The 14,889-nt window shown below is 45.3% G+C and overlaps 1 protein-coding gene across 1 annotated transcript in view; it reads left to right on the forward strand.

Moving 5' to 3' along the window:
- The first annotated feature begins 12,479 nt into the window (after positions 1–12,479).
- The window catches only part of RNF38 (ring finger protein 38), a 105,223-nt gene continuing 102,813 nt past the window's right edge, over positions 12,480–14,889 (forward strand). Inside the window, exon 1 of the mRNA XM_066569506.1 lies at positions 12,480–13,005. Within this exon, the coding sequence (XP_066425603.1) occupies positions 12,480–13,005 (526 nt within the window). The remainder of the gene's footprint in view (positions 13,006–14,889) is intronic.

A 14,889-nucleotide genomic window follows, 5' to 3' on the forward strand; every position in this document is an offset into this window, starting at 1 on the left:
GCATGATTTCTGGAGGTGGTAAACATTTAACATTGTTTTGCTGAATGAATGTCCTATATAAATTTTTAAAATACTGATAACTTATAGATAACCATGAAAAGAAGTAGTAGAAAGTTAATTTTTTTTACTTTGAGAATCCCAGTCTCACAGAGTCTTGTGAGATTCCTGAAGGGCATAATTTTAATGCTGTGCATTCATCTAGCCAGTGGGATGAACTCCTGCTTGGCACAATCACTGCTCAAATCTCAGCTTGGCACATGAAAGCTATTGAAGATCTGGACCATAACATCTCGGAATAGGACTTTGATGCCTGAGTTATGCAGGCATTTAAGCATTTCCATCTAAACCTTTTACTTTTGAAAAAGGTATGCGGGCCTATAGAGCTCCCTCTTGGTGAATCCTGAGTAAGTAATCCCACTATGTACATGGAGGTACTTGTGGAATTTTCATTAGCAATCACACTGAGCCTCAAGGCCCAACAGATCATTGTGCCACAAGTGCAAGATTTCAGGGTCCCCTGCACATGTGAAGGAATTGAACTAATAATGCTGATGAAGAAGATGTGAGTGTGTGTGCCATTGTTCACAAGAAGCAAGAGATGATGCTACTTTGTAGTCTGGACCTGTGTTTTTACCCAGGAAAACACCTCTGACTTTGCTTGAAGAATTTGGAGCCAGTGGTTTGCCAGAATGTCACCATAGCTCCCCAAGTGTCTGCAGACAACAGCCACAGTTCCTGCTTAGAAATTACAGGCCTGCATTAAAAGTTAAAATTAGCAACATCAGAGAAAAAAAAAATCACATATCCATGTCTTATGGCTCTTTTTCTTTGTTTGAAAGCTCCCCGCCTCAGAAACCATGGCAGGAGCCTACTGTTGGCAGATCGTGATGGAGTAACCCCAGCAGGCAGCTAAAGCCCACATAACCACTCCCATCAAGTGGGATGGGAAAGACAATCAGAAGTCTTAAAGGCAGAAAAATAATGTATTGTGATAAAAATAGTTTAATTAGTTAAGCAAAGTCTGCACAGGCAAGCAAAGAAAACCAAAGTATTCATTCATCACTTCCCCTTTGCAGGCTCTAGGAAAACAGGGCTCCATCATGTGTCCCTACAATCATCACTAATGTACAAAACATAAATTAAAATTTCCTTCATAAATCTTTTCCAGCTATCTGGACCTTTTTACTCGTCTCATGTTTAGTCAACTAATATGCAGACCTGCTTCTGATGTTTGGAAGACTAATAAACTTGTCATGTGAGGAGGGTTGTCCAATGACTTCCAGTTTCTCATCAGTAAATCCAAACTTGGTCTTCCTTGGCCTAAATGGAGGACAGGAGAAGGGGGAGAGTAAGCAGCTTTTACTGCACTAATCAGCCCACATCTTCAAAATGAAGACTGTAACAGTAGCCACTCACATGGCTGATGTTCTTCTATGTGCTGAAAGCAGGAACAGCATTAGAGTTCCTAGCACTAAGCTATAGCCAGCACTGTAGATTTGGAATTTGCATTTTGCAGAGAGCAGCACTCATCTGCTTGTGCCATTTTTAGTGATGAGCTAAGAAGCATCAATAAGCAGAGTGGAATTTATGACCCAGTTAGCAGTGATTATGACTACTTATTGGCAAAAGAAGTTTTGGATTTTTTTTTTTAACCAAAAAAGGAACTGACATCTTACTTACAGAGAAGTTTTCAGAGATTATGAAGTTTCTACATATCCTTTGCTTCATCCTTTTATGCTTCTGGGTGTATTTGAGTACACACGTACCCGTAAATGCATATATGTATTTCTGTATTTATGTATACAAACAGCAGGAGTATAGCCCATTACTGGTAGGATTGCTGTGAAATTCTTTCAAGGAAAGGCCAGGACTTCCTGTGGTCATATGCATAACTAGAAAGCTCTGCAGGTTTGATCAGAGAAGCAAATATAGAGGAGCAAATGGCGCTTGTCTTACAATTTTCTCAGGAAAAATATAATCCGATTTTGAAGTCTTAAAAAAAAAATACCACTAGATTTTTTGGAAGCTAGTTCAAAAACTGAACATCACCTGTTAAAAATGTGGTAGTTCATTCTTTGTGCCATCTATCCTTGACATCTCCTGCCTCTTTTTCAGTTTTTCTGCTGCAAATAAAATAATTCTCCAGTACTTCCTGCAACCCAGAGGAAGTCCCTGTACATTTTTAAGTTGCTTCAGGGAGCTCCATTTGGTAAAGCTGCACAGGTCCTGAAGTTTCTCACTGGGAACAAGGTCTTCACATAGTATCAGAAATGAGGTGAGAGCAGAGATGAAAAATATGCCCTAGTGGAATCTAGTTGGTTTTCTGGAGTCAAATTGGAGAGAGATTTGGTTTGTGCAAGAATGTTATAGCACAATACCTCAGGGCTTCATAGTCCTCCATGTTGTAAATCTTCCTGAACTGTAGAAGAGAAGAATTGGGGTGGAGAGTGGAGATTACAGAATGGAAACAGCTGGGACACATCATGAATTCTCATAATTTCTTGATCTGCAGAGACATGGCCAACACAGCAGCAGTTCCAGAGTACGGTTTATTAAATCAAATTGAAGAGGATTTCCTAAAATTTCTCTTCCTGCAAGGCTGTCTGAATTGATTCTGGATCTTGTTCCATTATCAAGCTCCTGCCATTTGCATCTTCTCTACAGTCAGTGAGGTACAGTGAGGCTTGTATAATGGAAGATATTATCAAGTACATGCTACATTGGATTTGGGGGACTTAGCTCTACCTCATAGCTGGGCTAGAAAGTTCTTATGCCATCTTGGGCACCATCATCCTGACCTTCCAGCAAGAATCCTTCCACATATTTATGGTCAGAGGGAGTTTTAGGAGCTTGTTCTTCCCTAGACTCAGTCAAGGTCTTTCAGCTGTGTGCCACACACAGGGAATGAAATGCTGATGCTGCTGGTCCCATTTAAGCTGATGCTAGGTTTTCACCCAAGTTTCAAACATGGGAATCATAGTGGTGATCCTGAGCCTGGCAAGATTGTGGCTCAGGCACTCACCAGTCCTTGCTCTGCCTCTTTGCTTGCCCATGCCTTAGTTCAGTGGAAAACTCCAGTGAGGGTTTGTGCACCTCATGGATCCTTTGATACTCTCCATAAAGTGCCCAGTACAAATGACTGAGGTTCTCTGGTCCCAGTTCAGTAAGGACTGATTTCAAAGACAGGCCTATCTTCAGGAATCTTTTGGTTATATGTCACAAACAAATCAAATGGCCCGAATCATACCTCTGTGTGACCTCATCCCTTTCACCTCCTCCCACTGCCCACTGGGATGATTTGTCTCTCTGTCCTGTCTATTGCTCTATATGTACCCATGGCCTGTCTCACTGTGGACAGCTGCTGTCAGACCTACTTGGAGCCTGAAACGAGGTTATTTGCACTAATGCAATGTGATGACTTGGCCAGGCAGATGTTTACAGGACGAGCACTTTCTGCAGGAATTTTAATTGATTCAAGCACCAACACCTTCCCAAAACAGTTAATTCAGGACCACAACAGTTGCATTTTCTTTTCTGTCTCCTGGACATGATGAGGTAAGAGGCAGACACTATAGCAAACACTGAGTGGGTCTGATGTATTTCTTGGCACAACAAAGGTGGAACACCAACTGAGCTCTCCTCCCCACATCAATCCCCACAGCCAGCTCTCAATGTCTCTGATTTCAGCAAGGTTCTTTCATCTTTGTGAAAAATATGTCTGATATTTTTTTAGGGATTCTGGACTCTCTTTTGATATATTATTGACCACTGACACAGGAAATTGACCTTTGGAGACCCTTGAAGATTTGTATTCTATTGATACACAAGTGAAAGCTCTTGCTTGGGAGTATTTGCTCCTCACTGTCTGGATACATTGTGTGTTCTGTCACAAAATCCTCTCAGAAACTTGCATGCTCCCAGTTCTGCTGCATGCAGACTCATGATCTATCTGTTTATCTGTTACTGCAGTACCTTGCCTTGCACTGTGAGTCACTAAAGGCTGCTGTGAATCAAACACCAGCAAGCAAACATCTTCTAACAAACATCACAGGGGTTGAACTGTTCAATCTGTTTCAGCACCAGCCATTATCACATTATGTTACTCATAAACCGTGCTGATAAAGTGACAAATGACATTTTGTTTTAGGTACTAATCAAGGAGTTGTGGTCCTTCAGTGTGTCCCTTTCATCTGGTAAGCAGAGTGGCTTTGTAAGGGCTCAGTGGAAGAGCAGACATGCTAACAGTGATTCCATGCCTCAGGAAAAAAAGGCACTTGTTTGGCCAAATTCATCTAGAAAATCTACTATTGTGAGATATGACAGGATTGTACTGATCAGGAGGGAAAGGCATCTTAGTCAAAGAGGAATTAAAATATTCATTATATCTCAAGCATGTCATCCAGTGAGGGAGTCTCCTTTTAGAGCCTTGTCCTGCCTCCTTTAATCAAAGTATTTGCAGCACCTTGTTCTGGAAATGGTTTCACAGAAGAAAAAGGGCTGTGCACAGAGATAACCATTACGAAGTTGGGTAAGACACAGCACACTTAACCTATTGTACACTTCACTGCTTAACTCTCTCCACGTGTTGACTGAATGCACCTGAGGGGTTTTTCTGAAAGTCAAAGCAGACAACATATTCTACCACCCCTCAGAACTATGTACATACCTCGTGGCTACAACTGTACACCACTTACATAACCTTAAACAGCCAGTCTGTGGCCATCATCTGGAGGATCTCCCCCGATCAAACCAAAAGAGGATTTTGTCATGAAGGAGAAATTCAAATGAAAATTGCTCAGCAATGGCAATTTGTGACAGAGAAATTACCTGGCATAGTTCACAGGAAGATTTAACTGCAGAACTGGTTTAACTGACTGGAAGCAGGATTGCCAAAAACAGATCAACCATACAAAGGAGTGAAGGTTCCCTTGCTGATGAGGAAAGAAATGCTCCAGAGTTATGTTGCAGGATCGTGTAATTCAAGTGGTCAGGGGCCACTCTGGTAGACAGAGCTGATGGTGGAGAATTAACCCAATGCTTGGCTGAGGTGCTTCATGCACCTCATGGAACATCATCTGGTGGGTGGAGGTGCAAGTGTACATACAGATTCAGCTCATGCTGCATCTTTGTAGACTCCTTGGAGAACCATCAGTGACAGGAAAACTGTGTCCAAGGCACTTCACATCAGATCTCTTTATACTTAAGTAAAAACACATGTTTAGTTCACCCCAAGGAATACAATAAAATAGTCATTACCTGTGCATTCTTATGTAATATAAAGTCATATTTGCCTAAACATATCAAGGATCAGTTATCAGCCTTTTTGCTCATATGTCAGCCAATACTTTACCACAAAGTCTTCTTTTAGTTCCTTCCTCTGTGTTTCTTGAAAAATGTATTCTGGAATTGCCTGGAGTTTTTCCTTCTCCATCCACAAGGAGGTTTGTTTTTTCATACATTCATTCTGGATGGAAAATGGCTATCCAGACTGTACACACGGACATTCACATATGCTCATGCACACACAACAACATCCTCTTCCCCCATTACAGACATTCACCAATCTCCAACAGGAGCCTTAGTCTGAACCTAAATTAACCCACTGAAATTCATTTGGCTTTCCAGAAGTTTGTAAATAGCAAAGCCTTCAAAGATTAGTAGGCAAAATAAGCAATGTCAATCTTTGCCACCTCATCCTAGATTTGTTTCTCTGTATGCATGGACATGTTGGGGTCTCACTGGAGAAAAGAAGGAAACTCAGTACAGGTTCTCCTTTAACAGAGACAGCTATTCTCCTGCTCTGTTGGCAGAATCCTTTCTTTTCACTGAAGTAATGCAGCATGTCAAAGCAAAAGAAAAAGCATGTGCATCAATGAAATATGTAGCTCTGTCAAGTGAGAAGATGAATATCACAGAGTAATCAGTCTCTCTATAGTTGTGTTTTCTGGTTTTGGTGGATGAATAAATAATTTCTCTACTTCTTGCTAAATATGCCTAAGAGTGAAATGCAGCCCCAAGAGGCACTGAGAGACAGAGCCTGTCAATTCTGAATGTAGACATCTTGTAAATTCTCTTTGTGCCTCAGACCCACACAGTCACTAATGATGGGTTCTGTCATTCAAACCTATTTTTAAATTTCTGGTTATATTTCTCCAAGAAACTTTAGCCTGGGATTGGAGAAATTACTTCAGTGTGCATTTGATGGGAAACTACAGACAAAGCCTGTGAAACATTAAACAAGGCAGTAATAAATTCTGTTACATATAAACAAAAACACCAGTGCTAATATTCTGTCAATGCTCTAGCTCAAGGTGTATTACTCTTGCCTGTCCTCTTCTCGCTCTGTAACTAAACTCCAGTCATTATGATTGATAACACCTCTGTTCCAAATCAAATGGCTGTTCGTTCCTCCCTCCTTTCCTGTACCTTTTAATTCTTTAGGGAAGGTACAATGATATTTAAAGGCATTCAGTGGGAAAAAAAAAATTAAATTTGGCCACAGGTCAAGACTGCATACTGATTATTTCTTTAAACCTGGCTCTTAAGCTCTGTCAGTGAATAAGAAAATACAAACCTAGCTTTCAGAGTGCTCCTTGCAGGTCTTCCATTGATTATACATACATTTCTTATACACTATGATGCAACATCAGGAAGGAGATAGTATTCTCACTGGCAGGTAATAATTTAACAATCGATGTGTTAAATGTAATATATTTTTGACATGGAGAGAAAAGCAATATGCAAATATACCAGAACAAGAATATAAGAGCTAATAAAACAGAACACAATATTACAATGAATCATAGCATATAAGATGTAATATGCCAGATACAGATGGTGTGAATCCCATAAAAATATCACGCCAATGATGTCCAGCAGTTTGTTCAATTTCTCTTGTGATTCAAAAAATTCTAGCAGGTATTATGGCTGATTGCAATAGTCACTTGTTTTTGTTACATAATAGCCTTTTCATATCTATTTTTTCAGGTTTTCAGTTTTTCAAATTGAGAGCATGTTGTGTTCCATATTGGTCCTAAGGCTACAGGCCAAGTTGAAGTCCAGAATTTTGCCATTGAAGTCCATCAATTCTGCCATGAAGTCCATCAATCTGCTCATTGATGTGAGCTTTTTGATATTTGGACCTCACTGTCTAAGTTACTGCAGAATTTACCAACTTTTGTGGGTTTACAATATAGAATATCAGACTTCTCAATGCAAGGGTTAGCATTGTCTGATACATGAAGCTTCCTATCTTTTCAGATGTTGTCAACACTGTCTCCAGTTATAACACCTCATCATCAGTGTATTAATAAAGCTTCAAGGAATACTTAGTATACTTTCTAAACAGTTACTTTCTGTAGTATGCAAATTGAATGACATCTTTCACTTACTCTTTTATCAGTTCCTAGTGGAGGAGAAAGAAGTTTTGGATTGTATCCAAGCCTCAGTAATGACTAGTTTCATTCTCATAGTTTCCCTTATTCCTTTCCCTTGAAGTCCAGCAAAGTGACTCTGTGTTTTTTGAGTGATAGGTGTGGAATCCTCTCCTGATTTCCTGAATACCACACCAAGATATTTAAAGTATACTGCCGGTGTTGTTCAGTACATGCATCATATTCATTAAGGATATTAACTATATCACTTTTCCTGGGAACAGCTGCAGTGAGTAGTTCAGGGACACTGAACTATTCACTGTTCAAGGCTCTGTAATCTATGGGCAGTCACCACGTGCCGTGAGATTACTGTCAGCTGTACAGGGAGAATGAGACTTGATAAGAATTCCCCACTCCTCTAGTTCTTTTATCAATTATGATAATATTAGTATATCAGTTCTTCTATCAACATAAATTCAAAATAATATAAATTCAATGATCTAATTCTTTCATCAATCCACAGGTGGATAGCATTAGAAGGAAACTTGGAATGTGAAATGTCAACTAGATTGCTATGGGATAAAGGAGCAGCTGTTTGCAACAGATTGACAGCCAGGGATGTATTTGCATAAAGCAAACTGTGAGTCAAAGGGTGTGATGCCCCTTTTTCCACTTTCCCCATGAGACCACCCATGACTGTCCCTTGAATACACGGTAGCTAAAATCTGAGCAGGAGATGAGTGAACGTAGTCCAGTAATCTAATTGCCTGAAGGTTAGCTTTTAAATCTGTAATAGCAAGTCCACTTTTCTTCAGTTTGATGTTCCTTTCAGTCTGGCAACACTCTTCTACCATTACTTGGTAGCTATGACAACCATGAACTTCACATTGGGTTTAAATATTAGCCACCATGTCTAACAGTCATTTGAAAAAGCTGGTCTGTATTTCTGCTACTGCTTGTTCAGAAACAAAGGGATGCATGAATGGTGTTTTACAGTGTGGGATAAAGCTGCATTACATACTACAAACAATGTCATATTCTCAACTGTAACATGGAAGAGCTTCACAACATCCCTCTTTGATGGGCGTTTTAATATATCTGAAGACTAGAGTATAAGAAATTTAGAATGACTGAAGCTGTTTTACCTGGGTTTCTTGTGGAAAACCTGTGCCATCACAGGTCAAAAATCTTGTAATCTACAATATAGAGCCTGACTGTCAGGGTTAATCCAGAGCAGCTACTGAAAGGATGAGAAACATCCTGCCACTGACAAAATAAAATGCGTTATGAAACCACCTATCCTTTTGACTTCACTGTCCCTTCCACATTGTATTTCTCATACTCATTTGAACCATGTATTTTTTCCCTACAAATCAAAACTTATTAGAGAACAGTCACTCTAAACCAAAGAAGGGTTAATTTAGATTAGGTACAAGGGGCTTAAGAAATGTCGGAAGAGAGTTTACCACTGAAAACTGAGGCAAAAAAATGTTGAGTGCCTCAGCCTTTTCTGTACTAGACCAGTTGTCTTATTTATTGGAGGCGTACATTTTCTTTGGTCTCCGTTTCTGACCACATACCTGCAGAAGTCTGTATTATTCTTATTGTGGTAAAGTTTCTTCTCTGGTTGGGCTATCACTTGGATTAAGACCTCAATGCATTCCAGAATTCTCCTGGCCTGCTTACGGGAGACAGAAGTTGCTGTGCTACTTTCCCAGTAGATGTCAGAGTATTTGAAATCCCCCATCTGGAACAGAGCCTGGAGTGTGAATCTTGCTGTAGCTGAAGTAAAACCACTTCATTAACAACCTCCCCTAGGTCTGGTGGCCTGCAGTAAACATCAGCCATGAGGTTTCTCTTGTTGGCTTGACCCCAATTTTTACCTATAAATTTTTACCCATTTCACCTGTTCCTTGCTGGTTTTATATGGCAGCTCTCTGTAGTTCATCCATTTTCCACACAGAGGGTAACATGTTCCCCACTGCTGCCCCCTCCTCCTTCCTTGCCTGTCACTTCTGAACAGTTTATAGCCACTGATGCAGTGCTCCAGCCATGCAGCTTGTCCCTCAGTCACATCTCAGTGGCACTGATTCGACCACAGTGTTCCAGCTGCACAGAGGTTTCCAGCTGTACAGAGGTTTCCAGCTGTTGCTGTTACCCGTGCTGTGGGCATTGCTGCACGGGCACTTCACCTGTGCTGCAGATTGGCTCACCTCTTTGGATGAATACTCCCCAGTGCCATTGAGGCATTCCACAGGTCAGTTATCACATTTCAAGGTCCATTATCAGTTTTTTCAATCTTGCCAGCCATGCAAATTACTTGCAGTAATTTTCTAATGATCAGGGACTTCAGCAGTACCAAAAGAAACAAAACAGAGATAATGAAGGATTCATGGTAGAAATAATCCCATTGCAATGTCTGGTTTATGCAAAGTCTTAAAACACCACTTCAGAGGCTATCAGATTTAAGAGATCTGGGCACAGTGGATGTTTAACTTTTTAATTTCTAGTGAAACAATATACCTAATCCCACAGTTTTCAACATTGTATCACAGTAAGGCCCTGAAAATCATACATGTAGACTTCCATTTTTTATTGTATTTTTGGGCAGCATTGCGAGTTTGTAAACTTTATAACAAAAACCACAACAAAGGAGAAAAAAAGCTTTTTATAACTTTTCCCTGGATCTGTTCGATATAAACTACCAAGGAGTGTAATTCTGGATAGCCAGCAGTATGTTTATTTAGAAAAATGAGTTAACAATTTTTTAAAACCTTAGACAAAACCTTGTGTTTAAGTAAGTGAGGACCTTTAGCAGATTTGAAGGCTTTTTGTACACTGCTAAAAGCTTGCCTGTTTTCCAAATATGGCACTTACCCTAACAGGGTATTAGACTAAAGGTAGTATCTCTTATCATACTTGAGTAAAATGACTCCAGGAAAAAAAAAATCTGGATCTAGCTTTTGCAATAATGTTATCTTGAAAAGGCTTTATTTAAATTTAGAACTAACAGGAAAATGGAACACCAAAGCTCCAGAAGCAAATGACGTGCAGTGCACCACAACTGTCAGGTTATGTCTGCAAGACTCCTGCCCCAAATTGCACAGAAACAGCTTTCCTGAACTTCCAGACAGCCTGTAGTCTGGAGTGTGCGTTAGACTAACAGCTGAAGTAACTTCGTATTTCAGAAATATCTCTTCTTTACTTATTTCTGGAAGATAATCTACATACAAAAAGATTAGAAAGACTGTCTTAGCTGAACGACTGGTGCTATTTTCACACCTTTTCTTGTAGGGTATAATTAGTATTCAAATTTGCCATTTTTGGAGGGCTCACAAAAAAGGAAGTCTGTGCCACAAAGCACTTTTAGGTATTACCTTCAACATGGGAGTAGTTTTAAAGCAACTTCCCCCCAGGAAGTGAGTGAAAAATGAATCATCACAAAAGCAATAGTGGCTCTGTTCATCACTTTCTGCCAGCTGTGAACTGCCAAGACCTTCACGCAGGCTGCATGTGCATGCCAGAGAGCAGCAATCTGAAAGAAGTGTAGACACCTCGGAAAGGTGAAGTGTAAGGAAAGTACTTCAGACCCTCATGTTTCACATAATCAGGAAATAGGAGCTGTTGAAGTTGTTTCCAATTTCAGGGCTGGCGACCTGAAACACTCCATGAAGCTTAGACAAACAAATCAAGAAATGTTCTGAACGACCTTAAAAAATTGTTGCACATAAGAATCACATCAATAGTCTGCTACAAACCCCCGAGTTGTTAATCCTCTGGGGAGTCATGATCATCTGCTCCCACACTGGATGAAAACCTCAACCAAATGATATGGAGTGAGAGAAAAAATTGGCACAGTGGGGCAGGCAAATGCAGGATTTGTGGAAACATTTCCCACTCATAGCATGACACAGGAGAAGGCAGCACTGCTGTGATGTGCAAAATGAAACAAATTCTCTGTCTGCACATTTAGATCTCAGAGAATTACTGTTGCTCCACTGAGGACAAGTGCACCCCTCTGGCTAGTAAATTTCGCTATGCATTTTCTTTGTTAATGCATGTGTCATTTTTCCCACTATTCCACTCTTTCTGAGAGCCAAACCCGCTGGGCTCACTCCGCACACGCAGCTGTTTCTCCGCATCGCAGAGGCGCATGGACGCACGTACAGAGGCATTTCCCTCGCTTTCAGAGAAACTCTTAGCTGCGTCTTGGCTGCGTTCCTGATGTCTTCTCATGCAAATAGATTTGCCAGAATGTTGTTCGTCTGACAACGAAAGCGGCGTCACCGTGACAGCTTAAGGAAACCCCTGTCCTTAACCTATCCCTTTACCGACATCCTTGACTTTTTTGCATATATACCGGCAGGCGCAGGTTGTCCCCGTGAGAGATCGGTACCCACCGCCCCCGGCTGACGCCTGGATGGGGCGGTCCCCGCTCCCTACACGTGCCTCTGGGGGCTGGCTCACCCCTCGATGGCAACCTTTGCCCCGGCCCCCGCCCCCGGAGCGGCGTGCCGAGTCGGGGGGGGGGGGGGGGGGGCGCGGAGGCGGACAGCGAGGGCGAAAGCCCGCGGTGACGCCCTTGCCCGCGGAGACGGAGCGCGGGTCAGGGCGAGGATGGTTCCGGGCTCTGGGCGCAAGGGTTGCTCGGGGAGGGCTGCGACCCGCCGGGGGTCCCGGCAGGGACCCCGCTCCCGCTGTCCCGAGGGGGCACCGCTGCAGGGCGGTGCAGCCGCGCCTGTGCGCGCCCCGCGGGTCGTCACGCCCTGCGGCAGCGCTGCTGCGGGCGGCGAGAGGCCTTGGGGAGGCGCCGGACTGCCTGCGGACCGCTGGGGCTAGAGGCAGGGAGGGAAGGAGGGAGGCAGGGAAGGAGGAAGCAGGCGGGGAGACTTCCTCCTCGGCAGTAGTAAGCAGCTGCGCGGCTGGAGCGGCCGGCACGGCTGGGCACCGGCCCCCCCGCCCGGCGGTGGGCTGCGCCCCGGCCGGAGGCTCCCCACGCCGCCCATGCCACCCACGCGTTCCCGCTAGCGCTGACCGCTCCGCCGTCCCCGCGGTGGGGCTGCTCCTGGAGCGGCAGCCGCCGCCGGCCGGCCGGAACGGGCAGCGATGCCGGTGGCCGCCCGCTCGGCAGCCCCCGGGGCGCAGCCTGACGCCGGCTTCCATGCCCCTGCCCGGCAGCGGGACCGCGGCGTGGCTCCGCGCAGCGAGGAGAGCGGCGGTGAGCGGCACCTCCGTCAGGCCGGCGAGGCGGGCCGGCGCGGCAGATGGGTGGCTTCTTCCGCCGCCCCCTTCCTGCCTGCCTTCTCCTCCTCCCCTCCGCCGCCCCCCGCCTCCTCCGTTGCCTCCTCCCCCGCTGGTGGGGCCGCCGTCGCCGCCTCCACCTCCCCCTCGGCTGCTTCCCTTCTCCCGGCACTCCCCCAGACCCGCGCCCGTGTCCGCTCCTGCTCCGGCTTCCCGGGACTCGCCATGAGCGGCGGTTCCGGTCGCTTACCGCCGCCCGCCGCCCTCTGCCCGCCGCCGCCCCTCCACGGGCCGAGCTTGCCGGAGGCGGGAGCGCGGAGCCAGGGCCGGGGCAGCCCCGCCGGGCACGGCGCACCCCGCGGCGCCCCGGGCTCCAGAGCCCCGCCACCAGGTGAGCAGGAGAGGGGCCCCGGGGGACTGGGAGCGGGTCCGGGCGTCCCACCCCCGGCTGGCAGCGCAGCTGGCCCGCAGGGCCGCGGAGTTGCCCTCCGCAGCGCCCGGGGTCCCTCCCGGGTGGGGGCCACAGGCGGGACGGGACGGGAGGGAGGGCAAACTCCCGCTGTTCTGAGCACGGCGAGGCGAATCGCGGCGGCGGCTGGCGGCAGGCCATGTGTCGCCTGGCCGGCAGCGGAGTGCTCGGGGCCGCCTTTGAGCCGGTGCCCGGCGCGGCGATGGCTCTTTCCCCGACGGTCGGTCGGGATGCGGCGGTGCGAAGCTCGGGCAGCCCGCAGTGCTGGCGCTCGGGCGGGCGCCTCAGGCTGTGGCGCTGCTGCCGCCGGCGCTCCCCAGCCCCGCGCCCCTGCCCGCCCGTGCAGCTCCAGGGGTTGCGCTGTCCGGGGCACCGTGTGCCTGTGTCTTATCGCACTTTGATGTGTCCTGGGCAGCGCCGGGGCCTCGGCGGCTCTGCCGCCCTGCCTCCCTTACGCAGCGGCCGCCGGCCATCTGCTGCCTGTCGGCTGAGCCCCGCTCCTGGAAGGATTTTTGTGTGTGTGAGCGTGTGTGTGAGAGAGAGGGAGGGGGCGATGTGTCCGTATCCGTGCCGAAGCCAGGCTCCGCCCCTCGCAGCGGGCTGCCGGTAACTGCGGGAATTCACGGAGCGCAGTGACCGGTCATACCAAGTTCTTTGGTGGTGCTCCTAAATGCTGATTGCAAGTCAGACTTTTGCCTTGTGAGACCCCCGTTGAGTGTCTTCGGGGCTCTAATCGTCAGTTCCACAGACGTGTTTTTGCATTTCCTCTTAGAAACCGCTCCGCAGCAGGGTCCCCCTGAGGAGCTGGTTTCGAACATGTGGTTCGTTCATCCTGAAGCTTCGATGTTTTCAGCACTGTGGTCCTAACATATGGGTTGATGTGCTTGTTTATAGTCAAACACAAGAGCCGCTTCCAAGGCTGTGCTGGAGTTTCCCACATGCTTATATTTAAACGCGTGTCTGTGTGGTTTTGGGATCAGGGCCTTAGATGTTTTCCTAAGCCGTTCTTTGTGAATGGCAGCCAGAATTAAGTTGTTTATGCGTATATGAAGTTACTAATTAGGATGTGGTATGGGAGAAGGTCAGAAAACAAGACATTGTTCTTTGGGCCTGGAGGGTGAAAAAATGAGGTGTCTAATTAAGTCTTTTCTTAGAATATATTTTTAGTGGTGCTTATGTCTTGGGCACTTAGTTGGGTGTTTATACTGATAGAAATCTTGCTCTGAAATGAGGTAGAGTTTATAGACAAGCTCCTCTTGAAATTCGTGACTGACAACATAGTAAAGGATTACTTACAATGCAGAAAGTTGAGGGAGAACTTGAATTTTTATCTTTGCATTGTATTATATAGTTCAAAAGCAGCTTTTGCTGTGTCCTGAGACCTCACAGTACATGGGGCAGATTCACCCTCCCAGGCCTTCCAAATAAAATATATTAGGAGAAAAATATTTTTCCAGTATACATTATTTGGAAATGGAGGTTTTGTCTGATGAAACTCTATTTCAACTTTTTGTTTTAAAATTGCATGGACATTCCTGGTGTAGATGATAACCTTATCTTAAAGCCTGATCTCAAAACATCTCTTAATCTTCTTAAGCTCTCCGCAGTCCTATAGACAAATTGACCTACTATGCTACTGTTGGGAGATAAAAGCTTTTGTATTTTCCATGATTTGGAAAGTCATGGTGGAGAAAACTATAACCTTTACCATATAATATATTCATCACAGGCCTAGTGTACAAAGACCTTAATGTTGGATTAAGGAATACTGGACTTTTTTTTCTCCAGAAAGGGGCTTTTTTGGGG

This window comes from Molothrus aeneus, chromosome Z (genome assembly GCF_037042795.1).
Source record: "Molothrus aeneus isolate 106 chromosome Z, BPBGC_Maene_1.0, whole genome shotgun sequence".
Taxonomy (NCBI): Eukaryota; Metazoa; Chordata; class Aves; order Passeriformes; family Icteridae; genus Molothrus; species Molothrus aeneus.